Source organism: Anopheles aquasalis, chromosome X, assembly GCF_943734665.1.
Source record: "Anopheles aquasalis chromosome X, idAnoAquaMG_Q_19, whole genome shotgun sequence".
In the NCBI taxonomy this organism is placed as follows: Eukaryota; Metazoa; Arthropoda; class Insecta; order Diptera; family Culicidae; genus Anopheles; species Anopheles aquasalis.
Genome location: NC_064876.1, coordinates 7,922,935 through 7,944,649, shown reverse-complemented (window position 1 = coordinate 7,944,649; position 21,715 = coordinate 7,922,935). Strand labels below are relative to the sequence as shown.

At 48.4% G+C, this 21,715-nt stretch overlaps 1 protein-coding gene across 3 annotated transcripts in view; it reads left to right on the top strand.

Annotated features, from left to right (window-relative positions):
• The window catches only part of LOC126570563 (low-density lipoprotein receptor-related protein 4-like), a 46,100-nt gene extending 25,732 nt beyond the window's left edge, over nt 1–20,368 (top strand). For all 3 annotated transcript variants that reach the window (XM_050228411.1, XM_050228421.1, XM_050228428.1), the window contains 7 exons: nt 5,382–5,506; nt 5,589–7,728; nt 7,801–8,097; nt 12,864–13,523; nt 13,597–14,680; nt 14,767–14,945; nt 17,788–20,368. In XM_050228411.1, the coding sequence (XP_050084368.1) occupies nt 5,382–5,506; nt 5,589–7,728; nt 7,801–8,097; nt 12,864–13,523; nt 13,597–14,680; nt 14,767–14,945; nt 17,788–17,979 (4,677 nt within the window). In that variant the 3' untranslated portion in view covers nt 17,980–20,368. The remainder of the gene's footprint in view (nt 1–5,381; nt 5,507–5,588; nt 7,729–7,800; nt 8,098–12,863; nt 13,524–13,596; nt 14,681–14,766; nt 14,946–17,787) is intronic.
• The last annotated feature ends 1,347 nt before the right edge of the window (nt 20,369–21,715 follow it).

Sequence of the window (21,715 nt, the reverse complement as noted above, 5' to 3'; positions counted from 1 at the left end):
TGGGGAGGCCTATTTTAGTCTTTTACCTATTTCTCGATCAAACAGCTGTTTTTGCCAGCAAATGGTCTTCATCATACTGCCTATAACATTGCTGCTGTCGGTTTCATCGACCCAGCATGTACCGATGGTATAGTAGATTGCGGAGTGGTCAAAAAACTCTGCACGCCTTACGGCTCTCCAATCTCCCGATGGAGAAGCAAAAGCAACCAGCATCCAGCAATCGATGGAGAAGCAAAAGTAACGTCAACAATTGAAGTCCCCGCGGCTCCACGACCAAGGAAGGTTGGCTCACTACCTTGATTTAGCAGTATCAGGCCATGCTGATCGGCAAAGCCTATCAGGTCTTCACCGCGCATGTCGGTCGTCTCGCCACCGCAATCCACAGAGTGTGCATTAAAGTCGCCACCGACTTCGACTTTGGTGCGACCACTTATTGCCAGTGTGATGCAGTCCAGCAGCTCTAGGTAGTCGTCATGCGTGATGAATGGTGCCGCATCTTTACTGTCCTGATGCACACGTTTTCTCCCAACCTTTGGCGGATCGCTTTCGTAACGTCTTCCTCGTCAGCTGCTAGATCTACATTGCCGACCGCTTCATTGTTATCATCCCGAGCAGGTGCGATTCGGGAAGCACTCTCATTGACTTCATCGAAGCTAGCTTAGTCATTAGAAGCTATCTGAGGCCTCAGCTCCTCGCACTCGTCATCACTTCGTACCGACGACGCGGCCGCACGCCTGGACCGCTTCAGCATCACCAACGTTGAGCTAGTGTGCCGAACAATACGGCGACACGCCCCGCTTCTAGCTTCTATCAGGCGTCTTTTACTTCTCGTCTCCACTCAGGTCAATCACCGGCGTAGCGCTAGCGCTGGGCCGCTCAGGTAGTTTGATTTTTATCTTATGCTTAATCGCACCAAAAATAACACGTCTAGTCTGCTCGGCAGGCTATCGCAAACTCACGCTGGATCCGATATCATGTGTTAAAATTCGGTGCCAATTGCATTCTTGTTGGTAACTGAAAAGCTATGCTATCCATGTCCAAACTCATCATTCCCGATAACACACTTGGTACATTCTGCTTTCATCTGGCGGAAAAGCAATGCATGTTGGTGATGCAATGATTTGTGTCTTTGTGATTTCTGCGGAGAGGGATTTTATTTTATTGCCCTTTATTTATTTTATTATATTTTTCTTTGTTTTCTTTTACTATTTACATTTGTTATTTTTTTATTTATTAGATGCGCAACTAAGTTCTCGCTATTTTTTTTATTAAAATGCAACTTCACTGTCAATAACCACTTACAGTTGTGTTCAAAATAATAGCAGTGGCTGGTTCAAAAGCTAAAAAGTAACATAAAATGATAATTCATGCATCGATTCGAAATCTGTTTGTTGTGTATACAAAAAGGAACAAAACTAAATAAGAATGCATAGTTTACTTTTTAAAATCAGCCCATTACTAAGGGCAATTTTAAAATAACTAAAAAAGTAGCTGTTCAAAAAAATAGCAGTGTTTCACCATTCCTAGTATTTTAACTCTGGAATATCCAATTTGAAAAGAAAAAAAGGTTCCGTGGTACTGATATTGTTTTTTCCACTTCAATACTTTGTAGAATAGCCTTTATTCTTGATTACAGAGGCGCATCGCTTAGGCATAGAGCTTCCAAGTCTTTGACATCGAGGGACAGGGATCGCAGCCCACGATTTACGAACTACTGACCAAAACTCTTCCATTTTCATCGGCTTTGCTTCCGAAACAGCACATTTGACATCTACCCATAGATTCCCAATGGAATTGAGATCAGGAGACGGCGCTGGCCATTCCATAACCTCAATGTTCTTCGGCTGAATCCACGCTTGTACGCGTTTACTAGTATGTTTAGGATCATTATCCTGTTGAAATAATAATTTCAATGGCATTTCGTCTTCAGCATAAGGAAGCATGACCCAGACAAGGATTCTGATGTATGCATGATAGTCTATGATGCCTGGTATACGATAAAATGGCCAGGCAATATAGCAGGAAAAACATCCCCATACTATTATATTGGCCCCCTCATGTTTTAATGTCCTTACCGTATACTGTGGTCGAAATTCTGAGGCAAATGGACGTCTTACGTACTAACGATGGTATTTTGATCCAAACAACACTATTTTGGATTCGTCAGATCACAAAACATTGCGTATTTTTTCCTTGGACCAGTCGACGTGGATTTTTGAAAACTTAAGACGGTTTGCAACATGTCAATTCGTCAACAAGGGTACTTTACGGGGACTTCGTGCGTACAGATTAGCTTCTATTAATCGTCCCCTGACTGCTACTGTGTTCGCAGACAAGTCCAATGCATTCCTAATCCTGTTGGAAGTGATTGTTGGATCTCTCCTCGACATGTACACTATCTTTCGGCCAGTCTCCTGAGACTTGCATCGCTGCCGGCACTAGTTTTTGCCTCCGCTCTCCATTTTAAATCATTGCTGATCATTTTGGCAAAGCACCCCAGTACAAGAACTTACCTGCTGGTACGACTTTTCTTACTTTTCCATATTTTTAAAATAAAATTCCGATTCTCATCAGATCAATGATTAGAGGGTCCCATTTTACTGCTGTAAAAATAAAAAAGTGTTGCCTTTCGTTAATTTTTTGCTTTTTACATATTAACCGATTGATGGAAAAGCAAAACGTGCAAAGAATTTTGTTTTTAAACACAAAATAACAATGAAAATAACTTAGAACCACTCACCACTGCTATTATTTTGAACAGTAAAAAACAGACGTTGCAGCAGTTTTTCGCAAAAATATCAGCAAGTTATGATATTCTAGGTGCAAGTGGTATGTCTATCTTATCAGTGATCCTACCACTACACACCCACATGATTGATTGATGAAATAGACAACGGATACTTGAATAATGATAATTTCTTTACTGGGTGGTTCGGCACTGCTATTATTTTGAACACAACTTTACATATACATCATTCAAAGTATTTCCCATCGCTGGTTACAACTTTTCCCATCTTTCTGGAAGAGCTCGAATGCCGTTGCGATAAAAGTGCTCGTCTTTAGAGGCTATCCACGAATTGAGCCATTTTTCGATGTCTTCATATGAGCGGAACTGCTGATCAGCCAGACCGTGTGCCATCGAACGGAACAAGTAATAGTCGGAAGGCGCAATATCTGGGGAATATGGCGGGTGGGGTAGGACTTCTCATTTGAGCGTTTCTAACAGTGCACCTAAACGGTGAAACGATTCTCAGGTTCAAGAATTTGCTCAATTTTGCTGAGAATGGCCCGAGCCTGGCCCGAGAATGGGTTTGCTGTCAAAATAACAGGCAATGACAGATAGTTTGACAGTTAAGCTCAGCTGTAGCTCATTTCTCGCTTTTTCTCTGTTCCTACACGAGAGAAAGTATTCTCGATTCGGATTTGTATGGATTTGACAGTCTCAATTCTCATTCTATTCTCATTCTCGGCAATTCTCGCTCTCGTCTAGGTGCACTGTAAGAAGGTTTTGACGGGTTTGGCAACATGAGGCCTCATGGCAACATGGCTTCAAATCATAAGGAACCCAAGTTCCTTGCTTTTGAATCATTCCCAACGCATGCAATCGCTTAGAAATGGCTTGGCGGGTAACTCCTAATACCAAAGCAAGCTGTTCTTGTGTTTGACATGGATCCTCATCGAGCAATTTCACCAATTCAGTGTCTTGTAATGTTTTTGGCCTTCCTTCACGCGGACAGTCGTCAATATCGAAATTACCATCTTTAAAACGACGGAACCAACCGCGGCACGTTGTTTCACTCAGAGCAGCATTCTCGTAAACTTTTTTCAACTCTCGATGCGCTTCAACAGCCGTTTTTTCGAATTAAAAAAAAAAGTAGCACTTCCCGCAAATGACGATTATTTGGCACAAAATCAGACATTTTCACACAACGAGAATTCTATGACGCCACCAAGATGTATCAATTAACCAGGTGAAGTCATCCCGAACAAAATCCCTCGCGAAGATTAGAAAAATGAATGAAAAAAACTGACAGCTGCTGAACCTTCTGAAAGATTGTTTTGGTTGAAATCAGAGGTGCTGGTGCTTATTCTGTAACTTTCGATTACGATGGCCTCAGGCGTTCGATTCGTTTGGTTCATTTTGTGTTCATTTGGTGTTCACGATCGCCTGCATGTCGAGTGCATTTTTGTGGTCGACAGCTGGCGTTCTGTTTACATCGAGCATCGAGCATCTGAAAAACAGTTATAGCGTCCTGATTGTGCATCAATAATTTCTTTCTGCTAATCGTATACTATTATTACAAAGGTTAAGTCGTTTTTATACCGAAAAAAACAAGTTAATTAACAGTTTTTTTACTTCAAACTGTCATTTTGAATTGTTTATTGTTTTCGAAACGTTTCGAAATTCGCATGAATCATCGAACGCCTGAGGCCATCGTAATCGAAAGTTACAGAATAAGCACCAACTATCTCTTTCACTCTAGTGACTTACGCATGCGCCTTGCTGTTCTTGCATTTGTATCGTTTCGTACGTTTGACAGGAAACAGCTGATCGATAAGTATGCTCTCTCTCTTTCGTTCATAGTTGCCTCTCTTTCTATCTTTTTGAATTTTATCGTTTTCATGCCGTTTATAATGGGGGGTTGAAAGCTGGGCGTTAATTAAAATGAATTTCGTCCGGGAAAATGAAACATAATCGATAAAAAAGTTCACGTGTCGTACAGTTTTACCCTCTCTCTCTCTCTCTCTCTCTCTCTCTCTCTCTCTCTCTCTCTCTCTCTCTCTCTCTCTCTCTCTCTCTCTCTCTCTCTCTCTCTCTATCTCTCTCTCTCTCTCTTTCTCTCTCTCTCTCTCTCTCTCAATCTTCCTCTTCCTCACTCTTTTTGGATTAAATTTAGCCTCAATTACTGTAAAAGAATGGCGTAAAGAATGGAGTAAACTCCACTTTGATGCAACCAATCAATTTAGAGACCTCAAAAACATTGCAAATGACACCCATATTGCCCTAGAAGGGATTTTCAGGATAGGGAGTGTATGCCACCCCCCCTCCCCCTTATCCCGCAAGAACCAAATTTTATCACATGTTATTTAAAGGAACCAGCAACAATTGTGAGAGTTTTGGAGAAAATTGCTTCAAAGCTTGTAGAGTTATGCATTTTCTAACACATTGGTATTTGGGATTTGGGAGAACGGAGGGAAATCCTGGGAAAAGGGCCCCCGATGATATTATCTGGGGTGATGAGCTATCTTTATGCCAAGTTTGGTAAAGATCGGCCTAGTAGATTTGGCGTGATGCGCGAACATACTAACATACAGACTTGTTTTCATGTTGACTTTCATTCTCTCTTTCTCTTTCTCTCTCTCTTTTTCTCTCGCTGTAGCGTACGTGGGTTTGCGATGGAGCGGCCGACTGTCGGCGAGGCGAGGATGAGCAGGACTGTGACATCAAGTGCGAGCTGAACCAGTTCCTCTGCCCGACCGGCACCAGAAACAGTAGCCGCGACTCGTGAGTCAATTTTCCGCTATTTCCGCTTCGGCGGCCTAGGGTCTAACCGAGATCTCTGCGTATGGATCTGGTTCTCCAACAGGGTATGCATCAATCAGAAGCACGTGTGCGATGGCCATAGCGACTGCGCGAACGGTGAAGATGAGCAACGGTGTCCGATAGCGCATCCTTGCGGTGCGCACGCCCGCTGCGAGCAACTGTGCGTGACGGCGTACAGCGGCCGAGAGGAGTGTATGTGCCGGCCGGGTTGGCTGCTGCACGGGAACGGCTACAACTGTACTGATATCGACGAGTGTGCGATCACGAGCACACCGGTCTGTTCGCAGCAGTGCACGAACGTGGCCGGTAGCTTCCGGTGTTCGTGTCAACCCGGTTACGTGCTGCGGCCGGACCAACGGACCTGCAAAGCGGTTGGCGGTTCGGTGAAGCTGCTGATGGCGAACCGGGCCGACATCCGGCAGGTATCGCTCAGCAACAACCAGTACACGTCGATCGCAAAAGGGCTGCCGAATGCGATCGCACTCGATTACCACTACCGGCAGGATCTGTTGTTCTGGACCGACGTCTCGATCGACGTCATCAAGCGCTCGCACCTGAACGGCAGTGGCGTCCGGGACGTGGTCAAGTGGGGCCTCGAGTCACCAGGCGGGTTAGCCGTCGACTGGATCCACGATCTGCTATTCTGGACCGACTCGGGGACACGGCGCGTCGAAGTGTCCACCCTCGATGGGCAGATGCGTGCCGTCATAGCGGCCAACGAGCTGGACAAACCCCGGGCCATTGCCGTGCATCCGGGGCGCGCCACCGTCTTCTGGACCGACTGGGGCACCAGTCCACGGATCGAGCGCGCCTACATGGATGGATCGGAGCGGCAGACCCTGATCTCGGAGGCCATCTTCTGGCCAAACGGGCTGACAATCGATTACACCAGCGACCGGCTGTACTGGGCAGACGCGAAGCACGTCATTGAGAGTGCCGGGCTGGATGGGCGCGGTCGGCGGAAGATCCTGAGCAACAACCTACCGCACCCGTTTGCGCTCGCCCTGTTCGAGGACTCGATGTACTGGACCGATTGGCACACAAAAACCATCTCCACGGCGAGCAAGGTGAATGGGCGTGGGTTCCGCGTCGTGCACGAAGGGCTCCACTTCCCGATGGGCATCCAGAGTTACCATCCGTCACGTCAACCGGACTACCCGAACCGCTGCCCACTGACGGGTGGGTGGCGCGGTGGCTGCTCGCATCTTTGCCTCCCCAACCGGGCCCACAGACGCTGCGCCTGCCCGATCGGCCTTACGCTCCGGGCGGACCAGCGCACCTGCTCGACTGTACCGAATAAACTGTTGCTGATCGTGCGCAAGAAGGATGTCCGAGTGCGGCAGCTCGACAGCCTGAACCCGGTCGATATGGTGCTACCACTCGATGGCATCAAGTCGACGGTGGCGGTCGATTGGTGTAGCCGAACGAACGTCATCTACTGGACGGACGTCGGCAAGAGCATGATCAGCCGGGCGTTCATTAATGGTAGCGGCCAGGAGCCGATCATTCGCTCGAACCTCATCTCACCGGCCGGCCTTGCGTTCGATTGGATCACGGAGAAGATTTATTGGACTGATCCGGGCACGAATCGGATCGAAGCGGCCACGACCGATGGACGCCACCGAGTGCTCCTCATCTGGGAACGGTTGGATAAGCCGCGCGACATCGTCGTACATCCGGGTGAAGGGTACATGTTCTGGTCGGACTGGGGCTCGAATCCGCTCATCGAACGGGCCGGCATGGACGGGAGCGGCCGGTTCACGCTCGTCAGCGAGAACCTGCAGTGGCCGAACGGGTTGGCGCTCGATGTGGACAAGCAGCGGCTCTACTTCCTGGACGGTGGCACCAAATCGCTCGAGTACGTTAACTACGACGGCACGGGAAGGAATCGGTTGCTGCAGGAAGGCCTCCACCATCCGTTCGGGCTAGATGTGTACGAACGGCGTGTCTACTGGACCGACTGGGATACGCACAGTATCCAGGTGGCGGACATGTACACCGGGCGGGATCGGCGCACCATCCTCGCCAACAATAGCGACCTCATGGACATCCGGGTGTTTCACCGAAACCGGCGAACCGATGGGCCGAACCCGTGCGCCCACAACAACGGTGGCTGCTCCTACATCTGTTTGCTCAACCCAACCAGCTACAGCTGCGCCTGCCCCATCGGTATCCAGCTCAAGGTAAGTTCGCCACTGGCCTATCTACCTGCTCCTCAACTCAACTACTACGGAGTCTGCGCACCCCCTCAACAGGACAATGGCAAGACGTGCAAGGCAGGACCGTCGAACTACCTGATCTTCGCCCACCGGACCGAGGTCCGGCAGGTGTCGCTGGACAGTGACTACCAGATCGACGTGGTGCTCCCGCTGCCACCGATCTCGAACGTGGTCGCCCTTGATGTGGACCGGCGGACAGGGGAGATCTACTGGGCCGATACGATCGAGGACGTGATCATGCGCTCCACACCCGACGGTATGCGCATCAAGCAGATCTATAGTGAAAGCATGACCAGCGTCGACGGGTTGGTGATCGATTCGATTGGCCGCAAGGTAAGTCATTTTTATTGCTCGACAACGATTTATGTCGAATATATTAGTGATATGGTCCGGCGTTTTAGAATTATTCTGTGGTTACTTCACATATTCAACTATATTTATCTCAAGTAAATGTCACATTAATCTACACCTTTTCAAGAATAGTATGCTGTAGATTGGGGAAGATTTATTTAAAATTCCCTCCATACCTTTAATTTTGGAATGGCGTGTCTTCGTAAAGGTACTTTTTCTCGATTTCCATCGTAGCCGCGTGATGAGCCTACTTAAATATGCAAATCAATATCTTTAGATAGATTAGAAGTTTATCCAGGCAACCCGGTTGAGGTTTTGTTGATTTTCCGAGTTTATATTTATGGCAGATTTTTTATGTTGAAATTGTGATCAAACTGGGTTCGTCACTTAACCCTCATCCACAGTCTCGGGTCTAGTCAGACCCGCTTCATTTTTGGTCGTTCCCAGTTCGCAGTGAGAAGGTCTTTTCACTATAGAAAAGATGACTAACCATCGACTGACAATTTCTGCTGAAGAGCTTGTATGGCGCGTTTGTTCTGGTTAGCGGATGGTTAGTTGAAGGGTCAAGCGGCTGGTTAGTCAACTTCGTGAAACCCGAACGCGAACCCGAACGCAGCCTCCCTTCGTGTGCTCTGCGTGTGCTCTTGTGTCTCAGCGAACAATGACCCAGTTGGCAATTTGAAGCGCTCGGCTTACCCCTCTGCCTGCGACGTAGCGGGATGAAGGCTGCGGCGGCTGAGAAAGAAGCCCCCTCTGCCTGCGACGCGGTCGAGGAAGAGGCGAGCGCGACGCTCACTATGAAACCGCTCGTAGACAGCGGGGAAAAGAGCGGAAGAAACCGCGGGGGGAGGAGGTTTCGTGCGCGAGCTTGTGGAGCGCGGCTGCGGCGGAGGAAGGGCGGAATGGGAAGAGAAGAAGGGCGAACGAAAACGAACGCGAGCTTGTGGGTTTCAATTACGCGGAGAGGGAAGGGCGGCAAGGGCAGAAGGGCGAAGCGAACGCGAGCGTGTTCAAGACGGACGGCAGCGCGAAAGGAAAAGGAATAGAAAAAAAAGAGAGGGAGCAACCTCGAGCAAAATTCGACTAAGTCCCGATCGCGGGCAGTCGGAAATTTTCTAAGTCCCGGGACGCACTCTCTACGCTGGCGGCAAAGTGCAAGTGCAGAAAAGTGTTACCAAGGTGTTGACGATAATCCACACGCAAGGTAAGCCAAGAGCAAGGCACCAAGGCAAGGCAGCAAGGTTCGCAATGAGAAGATCTTCTCACTATAGAAAAGTTGTTTCTAAGATGGGACTTGGTTGGTACTGGCATATAAGCGAGTCAATACAAATCGCCTTCCCCAGTCCCAACCGAGAAACAAAGGGCCAAGGCACCGAAGAACCAACTTTCGTGAAACCCGAACGCGAACTCGAACGCAACCCCCCTTCGTGTGCTCTCGTGTGCCAGTAAGCCCCACCCCTTTTCTTTCTATTCTCCCGTCGCCATTATGGCGAATTAAAATGCAAATGTGTGCGTTTCAGTTAGCCACACCACCCATACGGTGGCATTTATTCTTTGTTTTCTGCACACTAACACTTTCACGACACTTTACTGCGTTTTTCATTTACGTGATCCGTGATGCGTGCGTGATCCGCCGTGGCTGGCTTCATCAAATGTCCAGTTAGCTTCGTCGTCATCACCCCGGGCTGATGTTGGATGCGCGTGCATCGATCGTTGACACGGTTTTTTCCTTCGATGCAGAATGCTCGGGCACATGTCGGAGAGAAAGAGAATGAAATCGGAGAGGAATCGAAACTGTTAGAGCAACATTACAATGCATCGCAAATGATCTATCTTACCTTGTATGTACACTGATGATGCCACAAAGATGGTTATCAGCTTCTACAAAACTATACACCAAACACTTGACCGCACTTGCACTGCACCCGCGAAAAGCGTGCGACCCGGGACTTAGAAAATTTCCGACTGCCCGCGATCGGGACTTAGCCGAATTTTGCTCGAGGTTGCTCCCTCTCTTTTTTTCTATTCCTTTTCCTTTCGCGCTGCCGTCCGTCTTGAACACGTTCGCGTTCGCTTCGCCCTTCTGCCTTGCCGCCCTTCCCTCTCCGCGTAATTAAAACCCACAAGCTCGCGTTCGTTTTCTTCGCAATCCGCCCTTCCTCCGCTGCAGCCGCGCTCCACAAGCTCGCGCGCGAAATCCTCTCCCTCTCGGGGTTTCTTCCGCTCTTTCCCCCGCTGCCTACGAGCGGTTTCATAGTAAGCATCCCATTCGCCTTTTCCTCGTCCCCGTCGCAGGCAGCGGAGGGTTCTCTCTCAGCCGCCGCAGCCGTCCTCCCGCTACGTCGCAGGCAGAGGGGAAGCCGGATTGTTCACTGGGTGTTTACGTTTTTCACCAACCGCGTGCGTTTGATTCCAGAAAAGTTCAATGGTTTTATCAGGCATATTATGTACTTTTGCCTGTTGAAATAATACATTTTCTAATTTTAGATCAAATGAGCAGTTACTTGAACTCGAACATGGATTTTTTACTTCGCAAAGCGAATACAGCGTTTCCAACGCAACCAAAACAAAGGCACGAACTGTCAGTTTTTTTCAATGATTTTTCTAATCGTCGGGTGCGATTTTGTTCGCGATGACTTCACCTGTTTCCTATGATCGGTATGCTTCATTCTTTTGGTTTTGAATGAATGATGAAAATGTAACAATTGACAAACAACTAGGGGCATCCCAGTTAGCAATTTGAAGCGCTCGGCTTACCCCTCTGCCTGCGACGTAGCGGGATGAAGGCTGCGGCGGCTGAGAAAGAAGCCCCCTCTGCCTGCGACGCGGTCGAGGAAGAGGCGAGCGCGACGCTCACTATGAAACCGCTCGTAGGCAGCGGGGAAAAGAGCGGAAGAAACCGCGGGGGGAGGAGGTTTCGTGCGCGAGCTTGTGGAGCGCGGCTGCGGCGGAGGAAGGGCGGAATGGGAAGAGAAGAAGGGGGAACGAAAACGAACGCGAGCTTGTGGGTTTCAATTACACGGAGAGGGAAGCGCAACAAGGCAGAAGGGCGAAGCGAACGCGAGCGTGTTCAAGACGGACGGCAGCGCGAAAGGGAGAGGAATAGAAAAAAGAGAGGGAGCAACCTCGAGCAAAATTCGACTAAGTCCCGATCGCGGGCAGTCGGAAATTTTCTAAGTCCCGGGACGCACGCTCTACGCTGGCGGCAAAGTGCAAGTGCAGAAAAGTGTTACCAAGGTGTTGACGATAATCCACACGCAAGGTAAGCCAAGCTGGCGTTGTAAGGTGCACTGCAAAAGGTTAAACACTTTTGGATTTTTCTCTTCCTTTTCTGCATGTACCCGAGCATTGTGATCAACGTACGCGCACCCAACATCAGGCCGAGCAGGAAAGTTCTCGATCGCAGCCCGTATCACGCCACCACAACGACGCCTTCAAGCAGTGAAGAGTACGACGCCACCACCACCAACAGCAACGCAGAAAAATGACGTCACAAAATGACGACGTCATATACGTGTGACGTCAGCAAAAAGAAATAGAAAAATAAACGCCACCGCCATATGGTGGTGGCTCATCGACCAATCGCAGCGTAGTTCATTTGTTTCTCCAATCGCAGCGTAGTTCATCGAGAGCGCACGAAGGGGGGGGGGGTGCGTTCGGGTTTCACGAAAGTTGGTTCTTGGGTGCCTTGGCCCCTTGTTTCTCGGTTGGGACTGGGGAAGACGATTTGTATTGACTCGCTTATATGCCAGAACCAACCAAGTCCCATCTCAGAAACAACTTTTCTATAGTGAGAAAACCTTCTCACTGCGAACTGGGATTCAGAGGACGGTGTTCTTTTCGACAGTATATGGCATACACACCGGCCAAATAAGATTTCAAGTAACGATCACCGACATTTCAACTTTATCAGTTCAATTATTGACAATCACTCGATCATCACCTTCACCAGGTCGTCAACCGGGCAATCTCGCCCGGCGCACCACTTTCATCGACCCTGAAGCGTGGTTAGTGCCGGTGCTGTAAAAGATAATCCAATATGAAATGTACCGTATGTGATGTATTTGTGTGCAGAAATAATAGAGAAATGTTATGGATCACATGAATCACTGGAATTTTCCGGTAAAAGACTAAAATAGACGACCCACTCACGGTGAGCTACTGAGTGACCGAAAAAATCGCTAATTTCTACATCTGTAGTAAACGAACCGGTAAAAGACTAAGGTGCTTATTCTGTAACTTGCGATTACGATGGCCTCAGGCGTTCGATGATTCATGCGAATTTCGAAACGTTTCGAAAACAATAAACAATTCAAAATGACAGTTTTTTTTTTTAGTTGATATCTTACGGAACAAAATGACAGTTTGAAGTAAACAAACTGTTAATTAACAGCGTTTACGCTAGGATTTATGCTCCGTGGACCTATAATCTTTTTTACACCGTGTAAACGGCAAATGTAAACTTTTTGGCATTACATTGTGAGTTTACGCTAGAGGTTACGCTTCGTCTATCCCTGGCTTAATGCTAAAAAGTTACAACAAACAAGATATAACAAAAACAACCAACGAAAATTGGACCAAATGGTCCGAAGGTAACAGCAAGGTTAAAAATGTAAAAATTAAAATGGGTTGAAAAATGAAATACCCTAGTCGAATGATCGAATTGATTGACTGAGGACAGCAGAATTAGTTGTGTCCTTCTGCGGAAGTCGAGGAAAACGAAGTGATTAATTGGTTTTTCGCTTCAGCTTTACTGGACGGACGCAGGGCGCAAGGTGCTGGAGGTGAGCGACTTGGAGGACGGCTCCCGCAGTGCGCTGATCTGGCGCGAGCTAGAGCAACCACGGGGCATCGCGCTGGACTACGAGTCCGGACTGCTGTTCTGGTCGGACTGGGGTGCATACCCACGGATCGAGCGCGCCAACATGGACGGTGAAGCGCGGGTCAACCTGATCAGCGAGGGGCTCGGTTGGCCGAACGGGCTAGCGGTGGACCGGGCGCAACGGCGCATCTACTGGGCCGACGCGCATATGAAGACGATCGAGTCGTGCAGCCTCACTGGTACGTTCCGGGCCCGGCTAGCCGAGAACCTGCCACATCCGTATGCACTGGCCGTCACCGCGCATCACATATACTGGACGGACTGGATCACGAAGGCGCTCCACACGGTGCCGAAGGTGGGGCCGGCGACGCACCCGATCCGCAACGTCACACACGGGCTCGAGGGCCTGATGGACGTAAAGGTGGTCCAGGAGAACGATGGCCGACAGCTGGAGAACATATGCGGTCCGACGAACGGTGGCTGCTCGCACCTGTGCCTCCGCAACCCGACCGGCTACAGTTGCAAGTGCCCGACCGGGCTGACCATGCGCGATGGTAGCACCACCGACTGCAAAACCCTGCCCGATGTGAGTGTCCGCGTCAATGTTCGTCGCCCATGTCGTCATCTCATGATGTTTCCGTTTCCGTTCTTATTCGTAGGAGTTTCTGCTGATTGCGCTACGGTCCGGCATTGGTCGGATTTCGCTCGATACGCCCGACCTGTTCGATGTTGTGCTGCCGATCGAGGGAGTGCATGGGGCGGTGGTGTTGGACTACCACTACGACAGCATGCAGCTGTATTACGCCGACGTGAACGTGGATGCGATCCGTCGCATCAACATGCTCAACTACTCCGACACGCAGGTGGTGGTGGCGAGCGAACTGAACACCCCGAACGGTATTGCGGTGGACTGGCTGGCCGACAACCTTTACTGGACCGATACGGCGCTGAAGAAGATCGAGGTGGCCCGGCTGGACGGTTCGAACCGGAAGGCGGTCCTCACCGACGGGCTCGATGATCCGCACTCGATCATCCTCTATCCGAAGCGAGGCTTCCTGTTCTGGGCCGACTGGGGCGCAACGCCCAAGATCGAGCGGGCTTACATGGACGGCAGTGGACGGCGGAATATCATCGACTTCGAGCTCGGTTTCCCCACCGGCCTGGCAATCGATTTCGACACCAAGAAGCTGTACTGGGCGGACGCGGTCCAGGATCGGATCGAGATGTGCGACTTCGATGGGCGCCGGCGGACGCAGGTGGTGGCGCACGCGACGCACCCGTTCGGCTTCACCCTCACCGGTACGCACCTGTTCTGGACGGACTGGTACAACAAGTCGGTACTGCGCGCCCCCAAAGACACCGTCACTAGTGTCGAGGTGGCCCGTTTTAGTCTGCGCGGTGCGCTGGAGGTACGCTCGGTGTCTGGCAGCCGTCAGCCGCACGACTGGAACCCGTGCCGGCGCGACAACGGTGGCTGCAGCCACCTGTGCCTGTTTGCTGAGACGCGCTACGTTTGTGCCTGCCCGGACGTACCTGATCCGACCGGCCGGCCCTGCCATCTCGAGCCGACGTCTGTCGTGCCGATGAAGCCGAACGACGAGATGCTTTCTGCGTCCGACGAGCGGCCCATCAAGTCGAACGGCTCTACCGTGCTGAGCAGCAGCAAGATGCACGCCCAGCTCGTCATTATTGCCACCGCCATCCTTGCGGGTCTGCTCATCGTCGTGATCATCGCCATTTTGGGTGCGCCACAACACACATCACTGCCACCCGCGTTTCGCCTCGTACTAACCCCCAACCCCGTTCTATCCTCTTATCATTTTCTGCAGTACTAATCGTCAACTCGAAGCGCAAGCAAACGAAAAAGTGCTCACGAAGTGCGAGCGACGTGCTGACCTTTACCAATCCGAACTATAACGGGATGGTCGACAGTCTGTGCACCGGTGCCGATGTGGCCTCGATATCTCGCAACACTATCTGGAAGCGACTCAAGTACGATCGGGCACAGGTAAAGGACAGTTCATCTAGGACCTTTCGGGCTTAAAAAAAGCAATATCTATCTATCTCTTCCAAGTTGCATAAGTTCAAGAATTTGTAATAGACAATAAACTCTCATCCGCACTCTTATTTTAAAACCTTGTTTCGCACCCCTCGGGTCTGGTCAGACGTCTGCAAACCAGCCGAGACACCTTTTCGTATGCTGTGTGTAGGAGTGAGCGCGACTTCCGATGAAACAGCGCTATACGGGCACTCAATTGAGCGGCTGTGAGCGCATCTCGCGTTGAAGGGCGAATGAGATGGCTGATGAGACGGAAATACTTTGAGCCGCGTTCATCGTCGCCGCCTGAAAGCGCGCTGGACTTGGCACCGCGATTTAGTGCATCTTTTTTCGCATAATTGTTGCACTTTTTGAATTAATAATTGCATGTAATTTCCGTACGATAATGGTAAAACGTCTCATGAATTAATTTGATCCAATTTTCTCTCAACTTTGGTCGTTTTTCCAGTTGCACCGCAGCTGATCGTGTTCAAAGAAACAGCCGGCAGAAAATGCATTTTCCCACGTTTCTAGCCTCGTCCCTTTGTCAAACAAGTGTGGAAGATGTGCATGCACAAATGATGCACTTTTTGCTTGATTATGCAAGTGCATTTACCTGCATTTATGCCCCGAAACGTCGAAGAACAGTACTGTCTTTCTCAACATAAAATAAACGGGAATGATGATCGCTTTTCCGCACCGTTTTCCACGGTTGTAACGAAGCAGAATGATCATCCCACCTTCTCCACAAAGGTGCCGCAGGTGTTACGATGAAGCACACAGATCCAGATACGAAAACCGTGGAAGAAAAGGGTATCATCGGCCGAGCTAAGCGATGATAAAAATGCAGCGCGATCTCCCCCCACGCCAGCAAGGAAGGACGCGCGTGTCCCTTGCGAGGGCGATCGCTGCCAAGCCTCTTGAGATCACAAGAAACGAAAGGGTTGAAGTGGAGCTGACTAAAACAAATGGATACTTTTGCTAGCGCAATTGCCTAATCAGAAAGGAACAGCATTACAGTATCAGAACAGTCGGCCAGAGCATCCGGTGGCCAGTACGAAGCCTACACAAACTGCGCAGAATGTTCCAACATTGAAGGGGAGTGGGGTTGGCAGTGAAGAGGGCGTGTTCGCCAGCATAAGGATGTGAACTACCCGTTGGTGATAAGCACTGAAAATGGAGGTGTTCAAACTGATCGTGTTGTGGGTTGCACTGCGTTTTACCACTGCGTGTCCTCTTCGTTTCCTGGCATAAATGTAGTCAAATATGGTTGAATAATCAAGCAAAACGTATATGATTTGATCGCGTACATCGTGCAAATTTGTTTAACGAAAGAATGAGGCTTGAAACATAGAATAATGCAAATTCTGCCGTCTGTTTCTTAGCTGTGGTGCAACAGCAAAAACGTCCAAACCTATTGGAAAATTTAAAACAAATCAATTCGCGACAAGGCCTGCCATAGTCGTACGAAAATTAGAAGCATTCTTGTGCCTGTAAAACACGAGACTTATGCGAAAAAGGCGAAAGAAATCGTAGTGTCTAATCCTGATTCGATTCAAATCTGCATTCGTATCCTGATCTGTACCCTTCGCGGCAACGTCTGCGGCATTTTAATTGATGAAAAATATGCTCACGAACGGCTGATATTTGTGCATAAAACGTCGCATGTGCCGTATTCGTGGTAGAATCCTTGATAAGTTATTGAATAGAGTACAGCACATTCGTCCCTGCTGGCGCAAAAAAGTGGCACAAAAAAGTGCATCAATCCAGTTGCATATTTTGCAAAGCGATTGGTGACAACATGAGTAGAAGAAGTTTTCGTGATTAATCGACTTGAACGTCTTAATTCAACCGCAATATTAATTCGTAAGAGAATAATCAATTCGAAAATGGAACGAACTCCAGCTCACATGCCGTCTTTTGGGGCCAATATTTTTTGAATTTTTTATGCAATTGATCGGCGCGGTTCGTGCGTATTGGAACGTGATACGTGACACGTGATTTTTTGTTCCGCATAATGTTTGTTTTCCATAAAAATCAATGCGAATCATTTTTTAAAAAGTTGAAGATGTCTCGGTGACATTATTAACAACTAAAAAAACATACATTTTTTGTCACTGCACACGGTCTTGGATAGCCGTATTGATGTAGCGTTTGAGATCAGGTGATCATCAATAAACCAGTTAGTTCAGTGCGTAGCGCGTTCGACTTTCCCATCACTATCATCTCCTCCGCATCAAGTCCCCATCGTTCACGTTCCTTCATCCACATACACACAACTCTGACAAACACACATCACGACAAACCACGACGGCACGATGAAGAACGAAAACGAGAACGGAGTGGATCGGGGGGGAGGAGGGGACAGTCAGAGAAAACCGTCGATCCGAAAATGAGCGACGACGTTCATTTTTGGTCATTTTCCTTTTCGATTTTTGAGATTTTGAAAAAAGTATGGGTAAATCGCCTACAAGTATGCTATTTTGCTGTATTTTCCAATGGTGCTATAGCCCATCTCAGGTTGAGGTATAACATCGTGGCACAGTTGTGCTATAGCCCACATGACTCCCACTTCTCTCGGACTCCTTATGGCACAACTGAAAGTGTCTCGGCTGGTTTGTAGGGTAGGGACGTCTGGCCAGATCCGGGAGTGCGGATGAGGGTTAAATGGCTAAATGGCTCATTAATAGCCCAGATTCTTAAAATAAAAAAATACATTTTTGATAGAGATGTAGGTATTGTTTTTTATAATCGAAACCCTCAAATCACAACCAACCACCAATCCGGTTTTGCTATTTTTTCTACCACCTAGGAGCGAGTGTTTGAGGAGAAATACCTGGGGGTGCAGCACACAGCTGGCACTGGCGGTATCGGTTGCATCGGCAGCAGTAATGGCACCAGCGGCGGTGGTGGCGGGGGTGGCAGCAGTGCCGGCGGCTATATGGAGTCTAACGGGAAGCCCACCTCCATGATGGCGCCCGCTTCGGCCGCACTTCCTGTCTAACGAGCGCCTGGCGGACCACCTTACCGGACGTTTGTGCGATCGCGATGTGCGAGTGAAGGCGAGGTCTTCGTCGCCTAGGCGCAGTATTCAGGAGCAGGAGAGGGCAGGGTATGGCAGGGTAGGGAGGCGTGGAGCCGTTGAGGCGAGGCTCACGATGCGTTAAGACTTTACGACTAAACTCGGCAGCTACTTCGAACTTCATGTCCAAAGTCTAAACTACTTACAAGAAAGAAAGAGTGATAAGCATATAGACAGATAGAGAGAGAAAGAGAGAAAGAGAGAAAGAGAGAAAGAGAGAAAGAGAGAAAGAGAGAAAGAGAGAAAGAGAGAAAGAGAGAAAGAGAGAAAGAGAGAAAGAGAGAAAGAGAGAAAGAGAGAAAGAGAGAAAGAGAGAAAGAGAGAAAGAGAGAAAGAGAGAAAGAGAAAAAGAGAGATAGAGAGAAAAAAAGAGAGAAAGAGAGAAGGAGAGAAAGAGAAAAAGAGAGACAGAGAGACAGAGAGACAGATAGAAAGAGAGAGAGGCAATCTATTCTGATAGCTCTACCCCTATTAGACTACTTCTAACTCTTTTCTTCGACACCTCGGGCACTCGTCAGCGAAGACGAGCCAGCATCTTAAAGGGATGCATCCACGATCACACATGCGTGACCAAACACGTAACGAGGCGCATGTTGATGCTAAGAATAACCGTCGATAACTTGCTCGTGAATTAACGAGCTGGATTGAAATTGCTGATCCCAAATGAGAAAAGTGTGCCATAAAAGTGGGACAAAGGCGCGACATTAACCTGGGACAAAAGCGGGACCTTGTCCCACAATATTTAATATGGCATGGCGAACAATTGTCCTCGAATCAGTTCCAAACCAACCGGTGCGGTTTTGGTACTGTTCCTAAAGGGTTTTTTCGAGCATCAGAAAACATTTTCATAATAATTATATTTTCGTAACTATTTATGTATTTAAATTGGTCACTATTAGAACATCACTAAAGCCATTCGTGGCACAGAAAGGCAATAATTAGCTCGGGAAACTCCTTTTAACGACATCTTCTGCTCGCCAAGAACCTTCCTTCAGTCCTAATGTCCTCCGTCCTTAACAGCATCTATGCCAGCTCCGGCAACTATTGCATTGAAAAGACCGTGGAAAATTCTTGATTTTTACGATTAAAATCACTTTTTAACTGGAACAACTTACCGAACTGCATTCGCGCTCAACTGTTCTGTTCGGATTCGAGGCCATGAACCGATAAGTTTGTCCCAAAAATGGCGTGATGTCCAACTTCCAACCCCGTACCGATTCAAGTGTCTCATTAGAATGCGCTTCGTTATGTGTTTGGTCGCGCATGTGTGATAGTGGATGCCTGCTTAAACCTCCTCGCGCTAGTGGCTTGGCGAGAGGTAGGGGAAGGCTCATAACCTAACCTCCTGCACACCAGAACCTCGCTCTGCAGCGCAGTGGGCGCTTTTCCATGGACAAAGAGTCCAGTAAAACTGCGGCTACACGATACATAAAGTTGCGGCTAAACGACAGCGAATGTTCGACGACGACGAGACGAATAGTTTGTATTTTTACGTCATCCCATACAAATGCGCGAACACTTGATCGCGAACACATGAATGCACGTGTATGTAGCGAAAACACAGCGAATGAACCTAAACCGCTGTCATTTCATATAAAAAAAACCCTCTAGTGGAGCTCTGGCGAAGCGTTGGCGAAGAAAAAAAAAGGGTTCGTAACGATTTTGCTCAGAGTGAGCAAAATCGTCGCGGACCTATTCGTTTGTCGTGTGGACGCAGTTTAAGGCGCTGCTACACTGATTGCGGTACGTGCGGTACTTGCGGAAGTCTCGGACGCTTTTTGGCTTGTCAAACACGGTATCCAACGAGATTGTTCAGATTTGCTTTTGTTGCGACACGAGCGGCAGTTGCAGCAGTGTTGTGATTTTGTACAGATTTGCCGCACGTACCAGTGTGGCAGCGCCATTAAAGTATTCGTGAATAGTTTTGCTCACTGGAAAAGTCCATACAAAAAATCATACAGTGACTCGAATCCGAATTCGTACGGCTAAAGTTGCGTCTAAACAAGAAACGAATAGGTTCGCGACGATTTTGCTCACTCTGAGCAAAATCATCGTGAAGCCCTTATTTTCTTCGCCAGAGCTCCCCTAGAGGCCTTTTTTTATATGAAATGACAGCTTTGACAGCAGTTTTCGTTCATTCGCTGTGTTTCCGCCCCCTACACGTTTTCGCGAATTTGTATGGGATGACGTAAAACTGCAAACATTCGTCTCGTCGTCGTCGAACATTCGCTGAACATTCTCTCTCGTTTAGACGTAACTTAACCCTACGCCAGCTACGCGACGCAAACTCATGCTCGTACAGCATTATTGTATGCACATTATGCAATTATGACAATTGATTCTAGTAGAGCAATTATCACTTGTTATGCCTGATATCACCTACTTGGAAAAAGTTAATAAGTTTCGGCTTAGCGATGATTTGAAGAGAGGAAGTTTGTTAACACCAATCTGTGAATGATTTTCAATTTTCATGAAAGCTGTTGCAAATCTACTGTTCATTGATGTCATAATGTTTGTTCTTTTGAGCATTCTCAATTAGTTTTCAGCATTCTCAATGAAGCGATCTGCTAGCGGTCCTGGTGCGAACAGACTTCCCCGCTTGAAATCATCGCGAAGCCGAAACTAATGAACTTTTTCCAAGTAGGTGATATCAGGCATAACAAGTGAAAATTGCTCTACTAGAATCAATTGTCATAATTGCATAATGTGCATACAATAATGCTGTACGAGCATGAGTTTGCGTCGCGCAGCTGGCGTAGGGTTAGCCGTACGAATTCGGATTCGAGTCACTGTAGCTGGGACACAAGCACAACTGGTATGTGTCCTAGCCTTGTGTTTTTTTGTATGAACTTTTCTAGTTTTCGAACTCTCGTCGAGAAGATCTCGCTGTCTATATGTATCATGTAGCCGCATTTTAACGACGGTAACGGTGATGTCCCACATTAGCACGAGATGCTCGAGAAGTCGTTGCGTTGCGGGGTACCTTGGTTCAGTTAGCAGTGGCCCGTGCAGTACCGGCGGTGCTGTGTAGTGTCAAGACGAAGGGTGGGGCGTGTACGTTTGTGGAATGGATCTCTTTGGAGGGATCGCGGTTTTATATCTACAAAACAATAACACTACAACTGGCACCACGATATTGCAACTACAAGAAAACACAGCAACAGCAACAACAGAAAACAACTACTACTACCATTACTATTGCTACTACTACTGTGAACACTGCTACAGCCCCGTCCCAGATAACCATTCACCGTTCTTTCGCTCAGGCTTCCAGCCAGGCGAAAGGCGGATTGCGACAACCCAGATCATGTGACCGCGGTATTTGTGCTGCTACCGCTGAACCCAAGGAACCTCCCTTGTGGCTTGCTTTGTACTATAGGTGCTGCTGGTATACGTTCGACACGTCATTTCGAGAATGAGGATGCGCGCGCGTGCGCGCGTGTGTGTGTGTGTGTGTGTGTGTCGCATCCATCTGTTTCGAACGATCTTGGGTACGTTTTTGGAGCTCTACTAGTTGTGGTAGAAACCAGAAGAGAGTGAGAGTGCTCTCTTGAGGCAACTAAGATATGATACCAGGAGGCTGTGTTGTGCTGCACCACCGTATGGTGCAGTCGCAAATTGCACCTTTGCTCTGGCCAGCATTAGAACGTTTAGAACG